At 43.4% G+C, this 17,132-nt stretch overlaps 1 protein-coding gene across 2 annotated transcripts in view; it reads right to left on the reverse strand.

The window, feature by feature from the left end:
• LOC119945017 (SAM domain-containing protein SAMSN-1-like) overlaps positions 1-17,132 on the reverse strand; it is a 363,531-nt gene that overhangs the window by 69,813 nt on the left and 276,586 nt on the right. Inside the window, exons 2-4 of one of the 2 annotated variants that reach the window (XM_038766015.1) lie at positions 11,744-11,812; positions 6,534-6,660; positions 5,715-6,088 (exon numbers count right to left, since the gene is read on the reverse strand). In XM_038766015.1, coding sequence (XP_038621943.1) covers positions 5,715-6,088; positions 6,534-6,660; positions 11,744-11,791 — 549 coding nt within the window. In that variant the 5' untranslated portion in view covers positions 11,792-11,812. The remainder of the gene's footprint in view (positions 1-5,714; positions 6,089-6,533; positions 6,661-11,743; positions 11,813-17,132) is intronic. The other variant, XM_038766014.1, reaches the window with a different exon arrangement.

The raw sequence follows: 17,132 nt of genomic DNA on the forward strand, positions 1-17,132 counted from the left end.
GCTTGGGAGTCAAGCGCTTAGTACAGTGCTCTGCACACAGTAAGCACTCAATAAATATGATTGAATGAATGAGTCAGAGGTCATGGGTTCGAAACCCACTCTGCCAATTGTCAGCTGTGTGACCTTGGGCAAGCCACTTAACTTCTCTGTGCCTCCATTACCTCATCTGTAAAATGGGGATTAAGGCTGTGAGCCCCATGTGGGACAACCTGATCACCTTCTATCCCCCCCAGCTCTTAGAGCAGTGCATCATGCATAGTAAGCGCTTAACAAATACCATTATTATAATTATTATTATCTATCAATTTAGAAGATGGTAGGGAGCCAATTAAATCAATCTATGATATTTATTGAGAGCTCACTTTGTGCAGAGCACCATACCATGTGCTTGGGAAAGTAAAACAGAATTGATAGACCCAATCCCTGTCCACAAGGAGATTGCAGTCTAGAAGGGGAGACAGGTACTGAAAGTACAGCGAACATATATTTTACAGTGTTTCCAAATATAGCTGAAACAGTTTTCGGTGGAACAGGGTTATGCAGGAGAGAAGCAACAGACATCAACAGGGCCCTGAGATAAGAGTTTGTCATCGTGCCTCAGTGATAAAGTGTTTATTTTCTGACAAGTTCTGGGCTAGATACAAGATGATATGATTGGATGCACTCCCCTTCCCACTAGGGGCTCGCCTTAAAAGAGGTAAAGAAAGCAGGTACTTTGTTCACATTTTACAGATGAAGAAATTGAGGTTCAGAGATGTTAAATGACCTATGTAAGGTCACAGACCAGCAGCAGAACTAGGATTCGAACCCAGGTCACCTGACTCCTCGCAGACACAGCCAGGAACATACCCAGAATTTCTAGCCCCGAAACCCAAACCCCGAAGCCCCCTACTGAATCCTCCAACTCCTCCCCCATCCACCCCCCTGACCGGCCTTGAACAATATTGATTTTGTACAAGTGAAAAATGAGCTTATCAAGCACACCACACATTCTATGGGAACATGCCAAGGAAGCCCAAAGAATATTGTTTTAACTGGAAGTTATGCCATTAACTGCTCCAACTACTCTATTCCTGTTATGGTCCTTTGTGATATATTTATCAGTGTGTGGGAACACTTTAATCTCCTCGATTCAGATAGTAGGAGGAGGCCTCAGAGCTCTCAAAATATTACGGTCCCCACCACAAACAACTGATGTGAAGTTCATGCAGGTGGCCGGTCTTGTTTAAAACCGAGAAAGAACCCGCCCTTTAAAGTCAAATTGGTTTCTCAAGTTGTGGTGCCTTTAAACACTTCTGTTGCCAGTTTATCGGTTGGTTCCTCCTAGCCGTTTGTGTTATGAGGCATCAATCATTTGGTTGCTTTCTGAAAATATTTTGTGGTCCTGCTTACCGCAGGCGACAAACTAACTGTTCTTTGTGGAGAACCGGATAGGTACATCTGAAGTCCGGCCAAACTGTTCTCTGGATACATGGAACCGCTCTGCCCCAAGGGACAATAAATAGGCTACTCTCCTCACCGGAGAATATATTTGTGGATTCTATATAGTAGCTGAAGGTAGTCCCCCTGCCCCCCAGCCACCCCTCCATTCCACTATAGCAAGGCACAATTGATGTACTGCACCCCCTAATACCCACAAAACCTCGCATGGCTCCATGCCACAGACTGGGAAAGGCATTGCCTGGATTTAGGGGAAATCAGATGAGACAAATGGAAGAGGTTTCTGCTATTAAATGGCAATGATCTCATTTGGGGACTTGTGGTATGGACCACATGGGCACGGCCCCGAAGAATCCGTTAGGAAAATGGCATCATATCTTTCTGCCCGTCTTCCATACTCCCATATGCCTGAGTATTAGTGAAGCTAATGGCAGCTCTGGCCCTGAAGTAAAAGTGGATTGGGGAAGTGGGAGAGAGGAGGAGGCAGGGGTGGTGTTCCAATTTCCCTCGAAGGCAGGGGTAAATTTGTAAACCTAGCAGCTCATTTCTTAATGCGCTGGGCTCTGATGCTATACAGATGCCTTGAGATCCCCAGAATGCACAGATATCTCACAGTAAATAAAATCACCTCATAAATAATGAGATAAAACCGAGTACTGACACTGGTAATGCTGATCCTTAATGTGAGAGAAAAAAGTAAAGACATTTGGAAGGTATTTGGGGATATTTCTGTAATCAGAAATACTTGGCCATTTCACACGCAAAGGATCTCAGGTTTAGGATTCAAGCCAAGTTTTATGAGGTGCTGGGAGTGGGCCTGAGGTCAATGTGTCCTGGGTTCTAATGACTTTTAAAACCTGATCGGTATCAGTTGAGGAAAAAATGATTTCAAGAAGTCCGTGAGCTATTTGGACTCCACACCAGCCATTTCAGAATCATCAGACTCCCAGAAACATTTGCTTCTATGTGCAAATCTATGGCTTAATCCCCAAAGATGCTCGTGCCCTTACTCCTAGCCCAAAATCTGGCCTTTTTTTCAGGACACTAGGATATTTCCTCCTCCTTTGTCACATTTCTCCTCACTTCTGTCACCCTGTGGGGACCAGCAAAGGGAATGCAGACATGCAGCACTCAAAAAAACATTTTATCTGTGGGGTTTCTACCCCTCACCCAAACCTGGGAAAGTTTACAGTGTCCTAAGAAATATGAGCCTTATGTAATGTCTAGTTTGGTCTTAGACTTTAGAGTTGCAGACTTCTTTTCTACAGAGGAAGTGGCTGGACGGAAGGAAATGTTGCTACTGAGAAAAATAGCATGCCCTAATAAAGAGTTCCAAAGAAGAACTAGGGCACATGGGGAGGGGGCCAGAAAGGGGCAGGGTTGTGACTGAGAAAGGTGGCAGGAATCACTAGAGTGAAAAGCAGCCGCAGAGAGCAAAAAAGTGTAAAGATCCCATTTCCCCCAGCCCTAATCACATACAAAGACCACTCCATCCTTCCTTCTTTACAGTGCTCACGAAAAACCATGCATTAGAATTATAGTCACTTTGAATTCCTTCATCTTTATTCCATCAGCAACGAAGGTCTCAGTGGGTGTAGGGATGCCTCAAGACAACTGTTCTTGTGTACTGATCCCCTCAGCCATTTCAGTTTCTGATGTTTTGGTTTTGGGAAGCAGAATGGTGAGAATGAGCTTTCTGTCAAGCAAAAAGCACTATGGAGCCAATCCTGCGGAAGGGTTTTCTTTCTATTTCATCATCAATCGTATTTATTGAGCGCTTACTGTGTGCAGAGCACTGTACTAAGTGCTTGGGAAGTACAAGTTGGCAACATATAGAGACAGTCCCTACCCAACAGTGGGCTCACAGTCTATTTGCGAATCACATTGAGAATCTGTCTATCCCTCATAAGCTGTCCTCATGGCCAACAGCCATATCTTTCCCCTTAGAGCTTCCTATAACGTCAATGCCACCCAAATGATCACCCTGACTGCATGAAACCGAAGTTGCTGGCCCACTACTTTTGAGTCCTCTGATTAGTTCGAAAAATAGCACTCAGAAACTGGCTGGGAGGGTTGGGTGGCAGGAGGGCCAAGAACTGGAGTAGGAGCAATGGAGATTGGAGGGAAAGGAGGATGGGGAGCAGTGTGGAAGAGGAGGAGGGATCTGGAAAGGCAGAACAGTTAGAGTCACAAATCCTAGAATCATCAGGACAGCTGAAGAAGGGGAGGGCAGGATGGCTGGCCCCTGTAAGTTGATCTATGGAGGGAGCAGGACAAACAGAGAGACTTCAATGGGAGAGGAGAAGCAGCATGGCTACTATATAGAGCTTAGGCCTGGGAGCCAGAAGGACCTGGGTTTTAATCCTGGCTCCCCCACTTTTCTGCTCTGTGATCATGGGCAAGTTACTTAACCTCTATGAGCCTCTGTTACCTCAACTGTAAAATGGGCTTTAAGACCCAGAGCTTAGAACAGTGCTAGATACAGAGTAAGCACTTAACAAATACCATCGTTATCATTATTATGGTCTGGTGGATAGAGCATGGGCCTGGGTGTCAGAAGGACCTGGGTTCTAATCCTGGCTCCACCACTAGTCAGCTGGGTGACCTTGGACAACTGTGGGCCTCTGTAACCTCATCTGTGAAATAACTGTGTGGGACATGGACTGTGTCCAACCTGATTAGCTTGTTCTACCCCAGCACTGAGTACAGTGCCCGGCACATAGTAAGTGCTTAACAAAGGAAAACAAAGAGGAACAGGGAGAAATGTAGGGATAGAGGCAAGAGCAGAGAAAGGACAAGGACACCCAGGTATGGACTGGTATTTCTGCTGGTCAAAATAAAACAAAAAAAAAAAACCAGTTCTTCCAAAATGGAGGTTGATCTCTTTCCACTTATCTTCATTATACAATAGGTGAACAGAACGGGAAAATGATCATTCAACCTCTTTCCCCCGACTGTCTGAAATCCTAGAGAGCAAATAGTCTTATAATGTTCCTCAAACCAATTTCACTCTAACACATTTCCGAATCTCCTTCGCTCTCTCAAGCTTTCCTTGTCAACAACACTTAACGTTATCGTCCAAGATGGTCAAGAGATATCCTGGCCACCTACATAACCAAACCAGCTTAGTTACTTAATTGGATCCCACAACAAAAACATGTCCACATGAGAAAAAGCCTACAAAATAATCCATCATGGACACCCTACCTGTTGGCACCTAGGGAACAGTAGAGTTTCATAATGACTATCTATCTAAACTATTAGATATTCATACCTAATGATATGAAATGTTATGTTGCCAACTTGTACTATGTTGCCAACTTGTACTTCCCAAGCGCTTAGTACAGTGCTCTGCACACAGTAAGTGCTCAAAAAATATGATTGAATGAATGAATAATGATAATATTCCACTTAATGGCTTCCAGCGTGTAATTTACATTGTTAGGCCCAACTGAAAGCAAGGAGTTCAGCCTGAGGAAATCTGAGATTAGCCAGTGCACCGCGCTGTATTTACCATTGGGAAAGAGGGGCAGCTGACCGATGCCCATCAGCCTCAGAGGGTGGGCACTGCCCTTCAGGGTCTGCAGAGGGGCCCACCATGGCCAACATCAGGGCCTCAAAGTGACTGCCCTCAGCCACCTCAGAAAAAAAAGCCAGTTTGTGTGCACCCCAAGGAATGGGGAGGAAGAGAAGCTAGGTATGAAGGCTCCACTGGGCTTGAGTCACCTCAGATCCACCCAAACCTCAGTCTGGCCTTACCAACGTGGTATTACCTAGAGGGATGGAAGAAAGCAGACTCACCCCAACATGGATGCATAGAGAAGCTCCACAATGGGCCCTTAGGCTTAAACCTTAGCTCCAAGCCATAGGAGAGTACCGTTGTCTCCAGTGGCAACTGCATTGCTCATTGGCAGTGGATTCCCATCGCCAGGGCAGGAATGGCCCAGGAAAGACCTTTAAGGCCATAAACCAGGTAGATAGGTTACTCATGGGAAATCATTCTGCCATACAGTTGACTGCAAACCAAGCTAAAGTGGAGAAGTGGAGAAAATTGAGCTCACTGTGTGACCACATACAGTACTATATTGGAACACACACCCACTTCTCAAAGGCCAGTGTCTCCATGCCTGTGCCGCTCTTTGATTCCAATTGTGAATTTTAGATGCCGGCTCTTGGTTTCACCGTCCATCAAGACACTAAAGATGCCCATGGTGGGATGTTGCATTTCTGAAAATTGCACCCTGAATTTCAATGGGGGTAGGTAAAGCACTTACCCAGGAATATGGAAGATCTATATCAGTGGGAGAGCAGGAGAACTGTGGTTGGTGAGAACAGCAGGCACAGTTTTCCCACTCTGCACTCGGAGGGATCCGGAAGTCATCTGTCCAAGACCGATAACCTGGGAAAGCCTCCCAGTCATTCCATCCCTGAAACTCAGTTCTGGAATGGTTGACGATGTCTTCCGAGCGGCTCGCTCCAGAAGGGTGGGGTGTCCCCAGCATCGTGGAAATAAAATCAAGTCTACTCTCAGGCTCTTCCTTCCTCCTTGTATTATCTTTCCTGACTTTCTTTTCTTGAGACTTGGTGAGTTTCACGCAGGAAGTCGGCACTTCTTCCTCTTGAGAGAGATAAGAGTCTTCTGCTGGACCTGTTAGTAATTTAAAGATGCTTTTTTATCCAATCTCTCCATGTTCCTCTTAGTACATATCCCTATGTGAGTTTAGGTGCGCACAAATATGTGTGTACACACATCTGTATATCTGTACATACTGGGTGTAGGTTTTCCATCCACACAATCAACCGACTTGATTGGGTGCCTGGGTCTGCAGAGGCCTGTACTAGGCATGCGGAGAACATTCAACAAGTAGTAAATGGTGCAATCCCTGCCTTCGAAGCATTCTAATCCATCAATCAATGGGATTTATTGAGCGCTTACAGTGTGCAGAGTACAGTTCTAAGTTATTGGGAGAACACAATCAAACAAGAGTTGGTAGACACATTCCCTGTCCACAGTAAGATTATAGCCTAGAGGGGGATAATCTGTCGGGGAAGGCTTAAAAGTGACAAATTGTGGTTTCAAAATTCTTACTTACCGAGAGGCATCAAAGTGTGTTTGACTTCATCAAAGCTCTGAGCATTTGCCTTCTTGTTTCGAACCAACTTCTGCAGCCGTTTTAAGGTACCCATTGATTCTGCTCGTATACCATCTGATTCTGTGACCTGGTGTAGACACAATCCAAAATGAATTCAAGAAATCTTTACCCGTAAAAGGCCAAATAATAGATGGGAACACAATTTACTGCATGCTCTAGGGCCTTGTAGCAATGAGCTCTGGGTGGAAGACTGGTTATTTTTAGCTCCAAGCTTTGTCAGCAATCCAGAGTTGCAGGGGAGACTGGGCACTTTGGGGTAAGCTTCAATGGTACCCCCCCTCATCCCCACCTCAAAGTCAAAATAGGATCCAAGAGTTTCATTCATTCAATTGTATTTATTGAGCATTTACTGTGTGCAGAGCACTGTACTAAGCACTTGGGAAGTACAAGTTGGCAACATATAGAGATGGTCCCTACCCAACGACAGGGTTCTCTGCTACCATGAGTGTTTCCAAATTGTGTTTCAAGGGAGCCTCTCCAGAGTGAAGCTGAGGTTCAGAAATGAGATCCAGGAGTGCCCTCGTTACTAACCCACGTACCTCAAGCAAGAGGCCCCACTCCTGAGAAGCTGCCACCTCACAGCTCTTTTTCACTAAAATTTAAATGGCCAAGTATTCTGAAAGAGCAAAACTGCCTCAAAAATGGGGATGGTTTCATTCCATCTCAGGGTTCAGGTCCCATCAATTACATACCCAGTTGTGACCCAGATCAGAGGAACTTGGTTCTAATCCTGCTTCTGCCCCTTGCCCGCTGTGTGACCTTGGGCAGGTCACCCAACTTCTCTGTGCCTCAATTTTTGCATTGGTAATATGGGATTCAATACCTGTTTTCCCTCCTATTCAGAAGGCAAGCCTCACATGTGACAGAGACTCTATCCAAACTGACCATCTTGTACCTACCACAGTGCTTTGTAGAGTGCCTGGCATATAATAAGTGCTTAACAACTATCACAATGATTATTATTAGATCCATAGAAAGGCAGGAACTCAAACTCAAATCGTAGAAGAAAGTGTGTTATATTCGATCGTTTTTATATTAGGCAGTTAGTTCTTTCCTTTAGTAGCTGAGCCACAAATATGGTACTTTATTTTACTTCTCAGACTAATAACATGTAATACAAGTAGGAAAGGTGATGTTTTGCCATGAGAAGCTGCCGCTGTTGCATTAAGTATAATGTAAAAATATTGAAATGATTTTAATCTTTCAGACAACGCTCTAATGAGATGTTCTTAGATATGTAAAACCTTTTCTCCATTTCTAAAGGTCATGCTTGGTTCAACACAATGTCTACTGCTATTTATTTTTGTAATCTTTTTCCCATTACTTCTTTTCAGTGCTTTCCCTGTCACTGCTTTTCACAGACCCCTCACAACTTGGGAAGTGAGTTCTGCTAGACTTCTCTGTTTCAGCTATAATGAGTTGACGCTGGAGTGCTTCACATTTTTCTGCCTTTCTCCGCCTTTTATCACCAGCTACTCCTGCTTAATTGCTCATTTGAAATACAACATCCAAAATATCCGTCATTCTCCCGCAGGTCTGAATGAGCTCTCTCTCAGATTATCACAATTTTTTATTTGTGTTTTTGTTTTTGTTTTTTTTATCTGATGACAACAGGCTCAGAGAGTCTCAAATTCACTAGTACAGTCACGCTGTTATTTCCTATAATAAGAGGAAGTGGACTCCTGTTGTCTATTTATTGTATTAGGTCCCACAAGCCTTTGCTGAGGGCTGGAGGGAGCTGTTTGATCATCCTGAGACTTTGGGGGAGTTTGAAATGCAGACCCCAAGCAAAGCTAATTCACCTCACTTGGGAAAGCTTCTCAAATGAGATGGACCCAAAGCTGGAAATCGAAGGAGAGTGTTAGAGTGTAAGAGATGCAATTTGAGTCTCCAAATTGAATCAGATCTGGTATGCTAAATGGATCATAGCATGGTTTTCAAGACAAAAGACAACCTGAGCGGCCTAACTGCATTCCTCTATGTCCAAATCATTACAGCTACACTCTCTCAGCAACTCCTCTCAGTTCCGAGGTGACGCCTCTATGTTGTTAAATGCTTCATGGAAGTATTGGGCAATTGAACCTATCTGAACTGATGCCAAATCTAATCTGAATGAAGAAGGAGACATAAGATATGAAAATGAATGGTGGGCACCGTGGTTAGGTATATTAGGCACTACACTAAGCGCTGGAGTAGATACAAGCTAATCAGGTTGGATACAGTCCCTGTCCCACATGGGGCTCACAGTCTTAATCCTCATTTTGTGAATGAGGGAACTGAGGCACAAAGAAGTCAAATAATAATTATGGTATTTGTTAAGCAATTACTTTGTGCCAGACACTGGACTGTGACCTAGTTATCATTATTAATGGTAACCTAGTTATCATTATTGTTATTATTTGCAGTGTTTTCAACAGCTCTGGGATGGATACAAGCAAATTGGGTTGGACACAGTCCCTTGTCCCACGTGGGGCTCACAGTCTCAATCCCCATTTCGCAGATGAGGTAACTGAGGCACGGAGTAGTGACGAGACTTGCCCAAGGTCACACAGAAGACACGTGGCAGAGCTGGGATTAAAACCCATTTCTTTCTGACTCCCAGGACCAGGCTCTATCCACGACACCATGCTGCTTCTCAACGATGGTATTTGTTAAGCGCTTACTATGTGCCAAGCACTGTTCGAAGCACTGGGGAAGATACAACGTAATCAGGTTGTCCCAATTACGGCTCACAATCTTGATCCCTCTTCAACAGATGAGGGAACTGAGGCACAGAGAAGTTAAGTCACTTGCCCAAAGTCACACAGCTGATAAGGGGCAGAGCCTGGATTTGAACCCACAACGTCTGACTCCCAAGCCCATGCTCTTTCCACTAAGCCACGCTGCTGTTTAATTATGGTATTTATTAAGCACTGTTCGAAGTGCTGGGGTAGATGCCAGTGATTAGAACAGTGCTTTGCACATAGTAAGCGCTTAATAAATGCCATCATTATTATTATATAAGGTAATCAGGTTGTCTCACGTGGGGCTCACCATCTTAATCCCCATTTTACAGATGAGGTAAATAAGGCACAAAAAACTGAAGTGACTTGCCCAAGGTCAAACAGCAGACAAGTGGCAGAGTTGGGATTAGAACCCCCGCCTTCTGACCCCCAAGCTCCTGTTCTTGTCACTAGTCCATGCTGCTTCTCGAGGAACAGAGAAGTGAAGCGACTTGCCCAAGGTCACACAGCAGACATGTGGCAGAGTCAGGATTAGAACCCAGGTCTTTCTGTCTCCCAGGCCTGGCCTTTATCCAAGAGGCCACACTGCTGCTCAGTTGCCTGGAAAGGGACAATATTCTTTCATGCCGATGGTTATTTCCAAAGAGCTTGAGAGTTTAGTGAACAGTTGGGATGGGCTGTCCCTACTAGCCTGTTCCTTCACCGCTTCTGGGACCCCTATGCGAGATAGGGACTGGATCCAATCTGATTATCTTGTACCTGCCCCAACACCTAGCCAAGCATTTGGCACACAGTAAGCCCATAATAATAATAATAATAATAATAATAATAATAATAATAATAATAATAATATCATTTATTAAGCACTTGCTATGTGCAAAGCACTGTTCTAAGCGCTGAAAACAAAGATGAGGCAGCATGGTGTGGCCAAAGAAACCCGATCAGGAAATTGGAGGATCCTGATTTAAGTCCAAGCTCTGCCTCTGTGGGCCAGTCATGTCACCTTTCTGAACTCATCTGTAAAATGGGGACAAAAATACCTGCCTTTCTACTTACCTCTCAGAGTTGCATCAGGGCACAAATAGGATGTTAGAGCAATTTGGGAATCAACACACTGTACAAAAACCTAGTTATCATTATTGTTATTATCTGCAGTGTTTTCAACAGGCAGTGGATCTGAAAGCAATGGGACTGCAGGTGAATGTGTCTATGAGGTGCTACTTAATCTACCAAGACTAAGATTCCCTCTGTAAATAAAAGTGAAGAAAACTTCTGGGATTAGTCCTGGCAAATGTCTGGGATTAGTCCTGGCTGAAATCCAGAGGAAGAGAGGCATGTTACCACAGGTAAGACCTGAAAACTGGATTTTTAATCGGTATGTTATTGGGCTTCTGTTTAGGGCCTAATTAGGTAGAATTTTAGCTGTGTTCAGAAAAGGTTGTGTTTTGTCATGTTTTGTTTTATGGTCTGTCTCCCCCTTCTAGACTGTGAGCCCGTTGTTGCGTAGGGACTGTCTCTATATGTTGCCGACTTGTACTTCCCAAGCGCTTATTACAGTGCTCTGCACACAGTAAGCGCTCAATAAATACGATTGAATGAATGAATGAACTCGGGACACAGCTACCATTTTCATGGATTTAATCTGGTTTGTGAATATATGTAGCATAAAACTATATTCATTCATTCAATCATATTTATTGAGCGCTTACTGTGTGCAGAGCGCTGTACTAAGTGCTTGGGAAGTACAGGAAACTTGTCTATTAACTCTGAACTGTTCTCTCCCAAGTGCTTAGTACAATGTCCTTCATAAATATCACTGATTGATTGACAAGATGAATGACAGGATATTTGTGGAAAAGTCTGTCAGATGTGAATTCATCAGTTATGCAGAAGCAAGCTACCGCCCCGCCTCTGACAGTCACCATCTCTCCACTGTCCTCTTTTGGAACCCAGTGCCAGCAGCTAAACTTTTTATATGTTTTTGAAAAGTCCAGTCTGTTTCTAAGTAGCCCCATATTGGTGGCAATCCAAGAGGGAGAGGAAAAAGTTGTCATTTCCTCATTGAATTGGACATGGGAAGCTGAAATGTCTGTTTCCGGAAAGAAAGTAAATCAATTCTAGACTATTCACTGCAGGATTCTAGTGTGCAGGGTGTTGATATCACAACAGGTCATTCTGATTATTCCTAACTCTTTAATGTTCTCTCTTAATGGAAGGGAAAACTAAATTCTGCCCAAACTTGGAAAATTTATTTTACATCTGTCCCCATTGGGAAAATGCTACCTATCACAGGGAGGCGAGAAAGGGTCATGTGAAAGAATCATCGATTTAGCTAGAAACAAAGGGTGTTTGCTTATGAAATGGAATGAACAGCAGTGGAGGAATTAATCTGGAAATGGATGGAAAAACTATTTTGAATCAGCTTACCGTCTCACTGAGAATGGGATCGACCAGTCTTCGGGTTGGAGTGGGCATCCGTTGTTCAAACTCCTTGACCTTGGTCATTAAAAAGTGGAAATGAGATGCAAAGAGCTAGGGTTTATCTCTTATTTTGCCAGGACACTAGAAAACTACAATACCAAGCAGCAACGTGCAATCAAGAGTCCTGGAAAAATCTTTTGTGTCCATTAAGAGCCAAGTCTTGTTTTAATTTCTTCCTGTTAGTTCACCTCAGGAAAGCCATTGAGACCGAGGACTCGTCCCGACCTCTCTTACTGTTTGCACATTGGAATTTGGGGGTGGTTTTCCTTCCCCTCTACCACCAGTGTGACTCCGAGCTTTCTTGGTCACTACCATCATCAGTGGTATTTACTGAGTACTTACTGTGTGCAGAGCACTGAACTAAACCCTTGGGAAGTGCGATACAGCGGAGTTGGTAGACACATTCCCTGCCCCACAAGTGACTTCACCATTAAAGTCACCTCTTCAACAAAGACCTAGAAAAATACTAACAATTGTGGTATTTGTTAAGTGTTGATTAAGTCTCAAGCACTGTTCTAAGTGCTGGGGAAGAAACAAGCTAATTAGGTCAGATTGTTTCACACAGGGCTCACAATCTAAGTAGGAAGGAGAACAGGATTTGAATTTTACAGATGAGGTAACAGACACAGAGGAGTTGAGTGATTTGCCCAAAGTCACCCAGCAGGCACATAATGGAGCTGGAATTAGAATCCAGGTTCTCTCATTCCTAGGCCTGTGCTCTTTCTACTAGGCATGTGCAATCACATACACACATTCACACTCACACGTGCAGTCTGAAAATTAAAAGCACTTCCCATGGCCTAATGCACAAGCACTGTTCAGTCAAGATACTTGACACCTGGCCACATGTTTTGTCTTGTCTGTCTCCCCCTTCTAGACCGTGAGCCTGTTTTTGGGTAGGGACCGTCTCTAGATGTTGCCAACTTGTACTTCCCAAGCGCTTAGTACAGTGCTCTGCACACAGTAAGCGCTCAATAAATACAATTGAATGAATGAATGAGTGGGGATCACTGCTGAGGAGATTGTCTTGTCCCAAAGTGGTAAAATGACAAGCTACCTTATCTGGGAACAGCCAAGAAAGATTCCAGCAAAAAAATGTTTTGGAAGTATTTGCCTCACCTCCAGTTAATCGCAAAACAACCAAGCTGAAATTGCAGCAAGAGAGAGTTCACTTTAACTTGAAGAACCTCTTGACTGCTAGGGAGAAGCAGCATATTGTGAGAAGCAGCACAGACTAGAGGAAAGAGCATGCACGTGGTAGTCTGAGGACCTGGGTTCTACCAGCTCTGTCACTTGCCTGCTGTGTGACCTTGGCCAAGTCACTTCACTTCTCTGTGCCTCAGTTCCCTCATCTGCCAAATGAGGATTCAATATGAATTCTCCCTCTTCTTTGGACCATGAGTCCCATGTGGGACCTAGTTGTCTTGTATCTACCCCAGCACTTAGAACAGTGTGTGACACATAGTAAGCACTTAACAAATGCCATAACTATTATTAAGGGAGCTTAAGAAAGTTTAGAACAGGCTGCGAGTGATGCTTGTCTAATCATCATTCCTGGAGATCTTTGGAAACACACCAGACAATCCCATGGTTGTACATGATTTTCTCACTCCCTTACTTGGATCCAGGGAGTTGGACCAGATGACCTCAGGAAGTCCTTTCCATGTGATTCCACACTGGAAAATATAGAACTATAGGATTCTGGAAGGACTTAAAGCTCTTGAATGATGAGACCTCATACGGAGGTTCAATGGATAAATCGATTTCCTGGTGATGCAGGGACAGTAGTTCACAGATGGGGTGAAGCAGAAAGGTAAGGAAACCTCAGGAACCTACCATGACCTTTCACCCCACTATTTGTCAATTAATTCCTCCAGCCACAGTAATTTCCGGGAGAAAATATTGCCCTGGGGCAAGGGTTCTGTCTTTGGTAGGGGAGTCTGACAGAGCTTAATTTAATATAACCCAGGAGCTCTGCTTGGAAAGTAATAAATGCTATCCCTCTTTTTCATCAAGAATATGAATGATGCTCTGAAAGCCGAATGCAACCTAAAAATTTACGGGAGAAACGAGGCATGAAACATTTTGGAAAATATATTAGCCCAAAGTCTGTACTACTGCATATTTTATACTCTTTCCAATATGCTTCAAGACGTTCAGGCCATCAACTGGATCTTGCCAGGGAAGAACAAACAAGATCCAATATGTGGGAATAAATGCTGGGGTAAAGTTTCCATTCTTACCATCTAAACTGATTTGACTGTGTCCTTCTGCCTGGAGAAAGTGGAGATTTTAGAATGCTTCATATGGCCAGGCTTAGGAGTCTAGATTTTTGAAATACTACGGTGTTTCACTACTCCAATCTTTAAAATTCACTTCTCCCATATGGAGGCCAGAAAAAGCCCCAATGGACTGCCCAGGATACGCTATTGGACACAAAAGGAATCTTCTCTGAAGTCTCAATAACAGTTAGATGCTCAGAGGCCACAACCAAAGTGAATACTGTACCCTTCTCAAGAAGACCAAATATAAAAATGTCCAAAGTCAACATCAAAGTGACAATTTGGCAAGGAAGTATTCGCAGAGGAATTACGCTTATTGAACCTTTGAATACCCACCTCCAGGGGCATAGACATAATTAAGATATATCCCTCACACAGATTTCCTTGTCAGCAAATAGGGCAAGTCTGAAAAGCGTGCCAAGAAATAAACCAAGGGTCAAGGAGAGACATTGTGGAAAAAAGGAGAAGCATGAAAGCTGAAGGAAAAAGCCATGAGGAATACTACAAGATATTCTGCAAAGATGGTTTAAAAAATGACTGAAGATTTCTGAGAGAAGACAGGCGGGGAGTACCTGAAATGAAGCGGAACTTAAAAAGAGTTAAAAGAGCTGCAAGGTTGAAACAGAAGATCCCAATGGCATTGAAAAGCAAAAATGGAGAGAAGATACACAAGGAATCAATATGGATGAAAAATGTATAAAACATCGACAATGCCTTTACTCATCCAAAATCACAGAAAGTCATCTCTAGCCAACAGCAAGCCCAGCATCAATTCCAGAAGTAATTTGGGAAGAAATAGAAGCCTCACAGTGTGAAATGGAAAATCTTAGCGCTTAATACAGTACAATGGAAGTGCTCAGTGCAGTTCTCTGCACACAGTAAGCACTCAATAAATATGATTGAATAAATGAAGATGACTCTCCCCACCTTCAAAGCTTTATCCAAGGCAGATATCATCCAAGAGGCCTTCCCCGAATAGGCCCTCATTTCCTTTTCTCCCACTTTCTTCTACATCATTCTTGCACTTGGATTTGCATCCTTCGTTCACCCCACCCTCACTGCCCCAAAGCACTTATGAATCTATCCATAATTCATTTATTTATATTAATGTCTGTCTCCCTCTCTAGATTGTAAGCTCACTGTGGACAGGGAAAGTATTTATCCTCGCTGTATATTGATTCTCCCAAACTCTCAGTACAGTGCTCTGCTCGCAGAAAGCACTCAATAAATACAAGTGATTGATAGATGACAAGGTATATGTAATTTGGAGTTGAAATTATTTCAAGGCAAGAGACTGCTCAGTTCAACACGTTGTAGGTGTGTAGGTATTACAAGGTATATGTAATTTGGAGTTGAAAGTATTTCAAGACAAGAGACTGCCCAGTTTAACACCAACAACGTGAACAGCTGCACTCCAACTACATGGAAAGGAAATGGGCAATGCCATTGGTCAGGAAAGGAGATAGGATCTTCTAAACTACTGCCCAATAATTACCCTGTCACAAATACCAAAAAATGTGCATCACAGTTATACTACACCCCATCAGAATGCATTTGAATGAGCCAGTTTCTATTCAGGAAATTCCAACATTGACCACATAGACGCCCCGTACAAGCCAACCAGAAAGTGTCAAAATACCAGTTTCTTCACATCTGTTAACTTTGAGAAAGGGCTCAACTCAGAGGAATTCAACTCTATCTTCAATGTGTTCATTGAAATTAAAATCGACTTGACTCATACAGACCATCTGGCGCAGATGAGCCACAACTGCAAAATGGAAATCAAAATGTTCAACAACCCATAGAGCAGCAGCAGTTGTAGCAGAGTGCTCACTTGGTGCAGTGCACTGTGCTAGGCGTTTAGGACACACAGAATAACCAAGTAACACAGTCCTTGCTCACGAGCAGATTACACTCTAGCGGGGAGCCAAGCATAAAATATTTACAACCAGGATGGTAAAAAATAAATACATTTAGCAGACATATCTACATGAGTACTTAAGAGGCTATAAATAAGTTCATAAGATCTAGAGTTGGCTGAAGGGATGACATGGCTGGGAAATGAACTGAGGGAAGCTTGTTGGAGGACGTGGGATTTTAGGAGAGATCTGAATGTGGGAAGAGCTGTCTGACGGGGGGAAGGAGTATAAAGTGTGTTGGATATGATGAAGCTGAAGTAGAAAGGAAAAATACAAGAATAGCAGAAATGGTTGCATGAAGTGAGCAATCTCTTGAAGGATATTGCCTGGAGGGAGCCAAAACTCAAATAAATAGTGAATAAACTTAAGAAGTGGAAGCTACTCAATCTTCTCTAGAAAATAAAGGTGATATGTGGCTGGGAATCATAATAACAATTATGGCATTTATTAAGCGCTTACTATGTGCAAAGCACTGTTCTAAGCGCTGGGGAGGTTACAAGGTGATCAGGTTGTCCCACGGAGGGCTCACAGTCTTAATCCTCATTTTACAGATGAGGTAACTGAGGCACAGAGAGGTTAAGTGACTTGCCCAAAGTCACATAGCTGACAATTGGCGGAGTCAGGATTTGAACCCATGACCTCTGACTCCAAAACCCAGGCTCTTTCCATTGAGCCACACCATGGATCCGCTTAAATGGAAATCAGAACACTGTTATAGGATAATAAGTGACAAAGAAGAAAAAGAAACTTTATGACTCCACCATCTTTGCCATAAACCTTAGCTAGCTTGGGAGGTTGAGTGACACCTCACCCTTAGGCAAAGATGATAACTGCATCTCAAAGAACAATGGAAAAGAGACATGTACATTCCAAACAAAAACCTCGGGGAGATCTGAGTTGGCACTGAACCAATCCTCTGACCAAACGTTTCTGTCAGAGATGGGTTCAGCATGCTTTGAGTAGCATAAAAAGGGAGATTATCGACTTGCATTAGTAGGGCAATGATTGAAGATGAGTTAAGTTAAAGGATAATCGGTATCTGGGTATCACTAGACTCCACCTTTTATTCTCTATCTAAACTGCTACTCCACAGATCCAAGCACTTATTTCCCGCCTTGACTAGTGCATTAGTTT

This window comes from Tachyglossus aculeatus, chromosome 24, assembly GCF_015852505.1.
Source record: "Tachyglossus aculeatus isolate mTacAcu1 chromosome 24, mTacAcu1.pri, whole genome shotgun sequence".
NCBI lineage: Eukaryota > Metazoa > Chordata > Mammalia > Monotremata > Tachyglossidae > Tachyglossus > Tachyglossus aculeatus.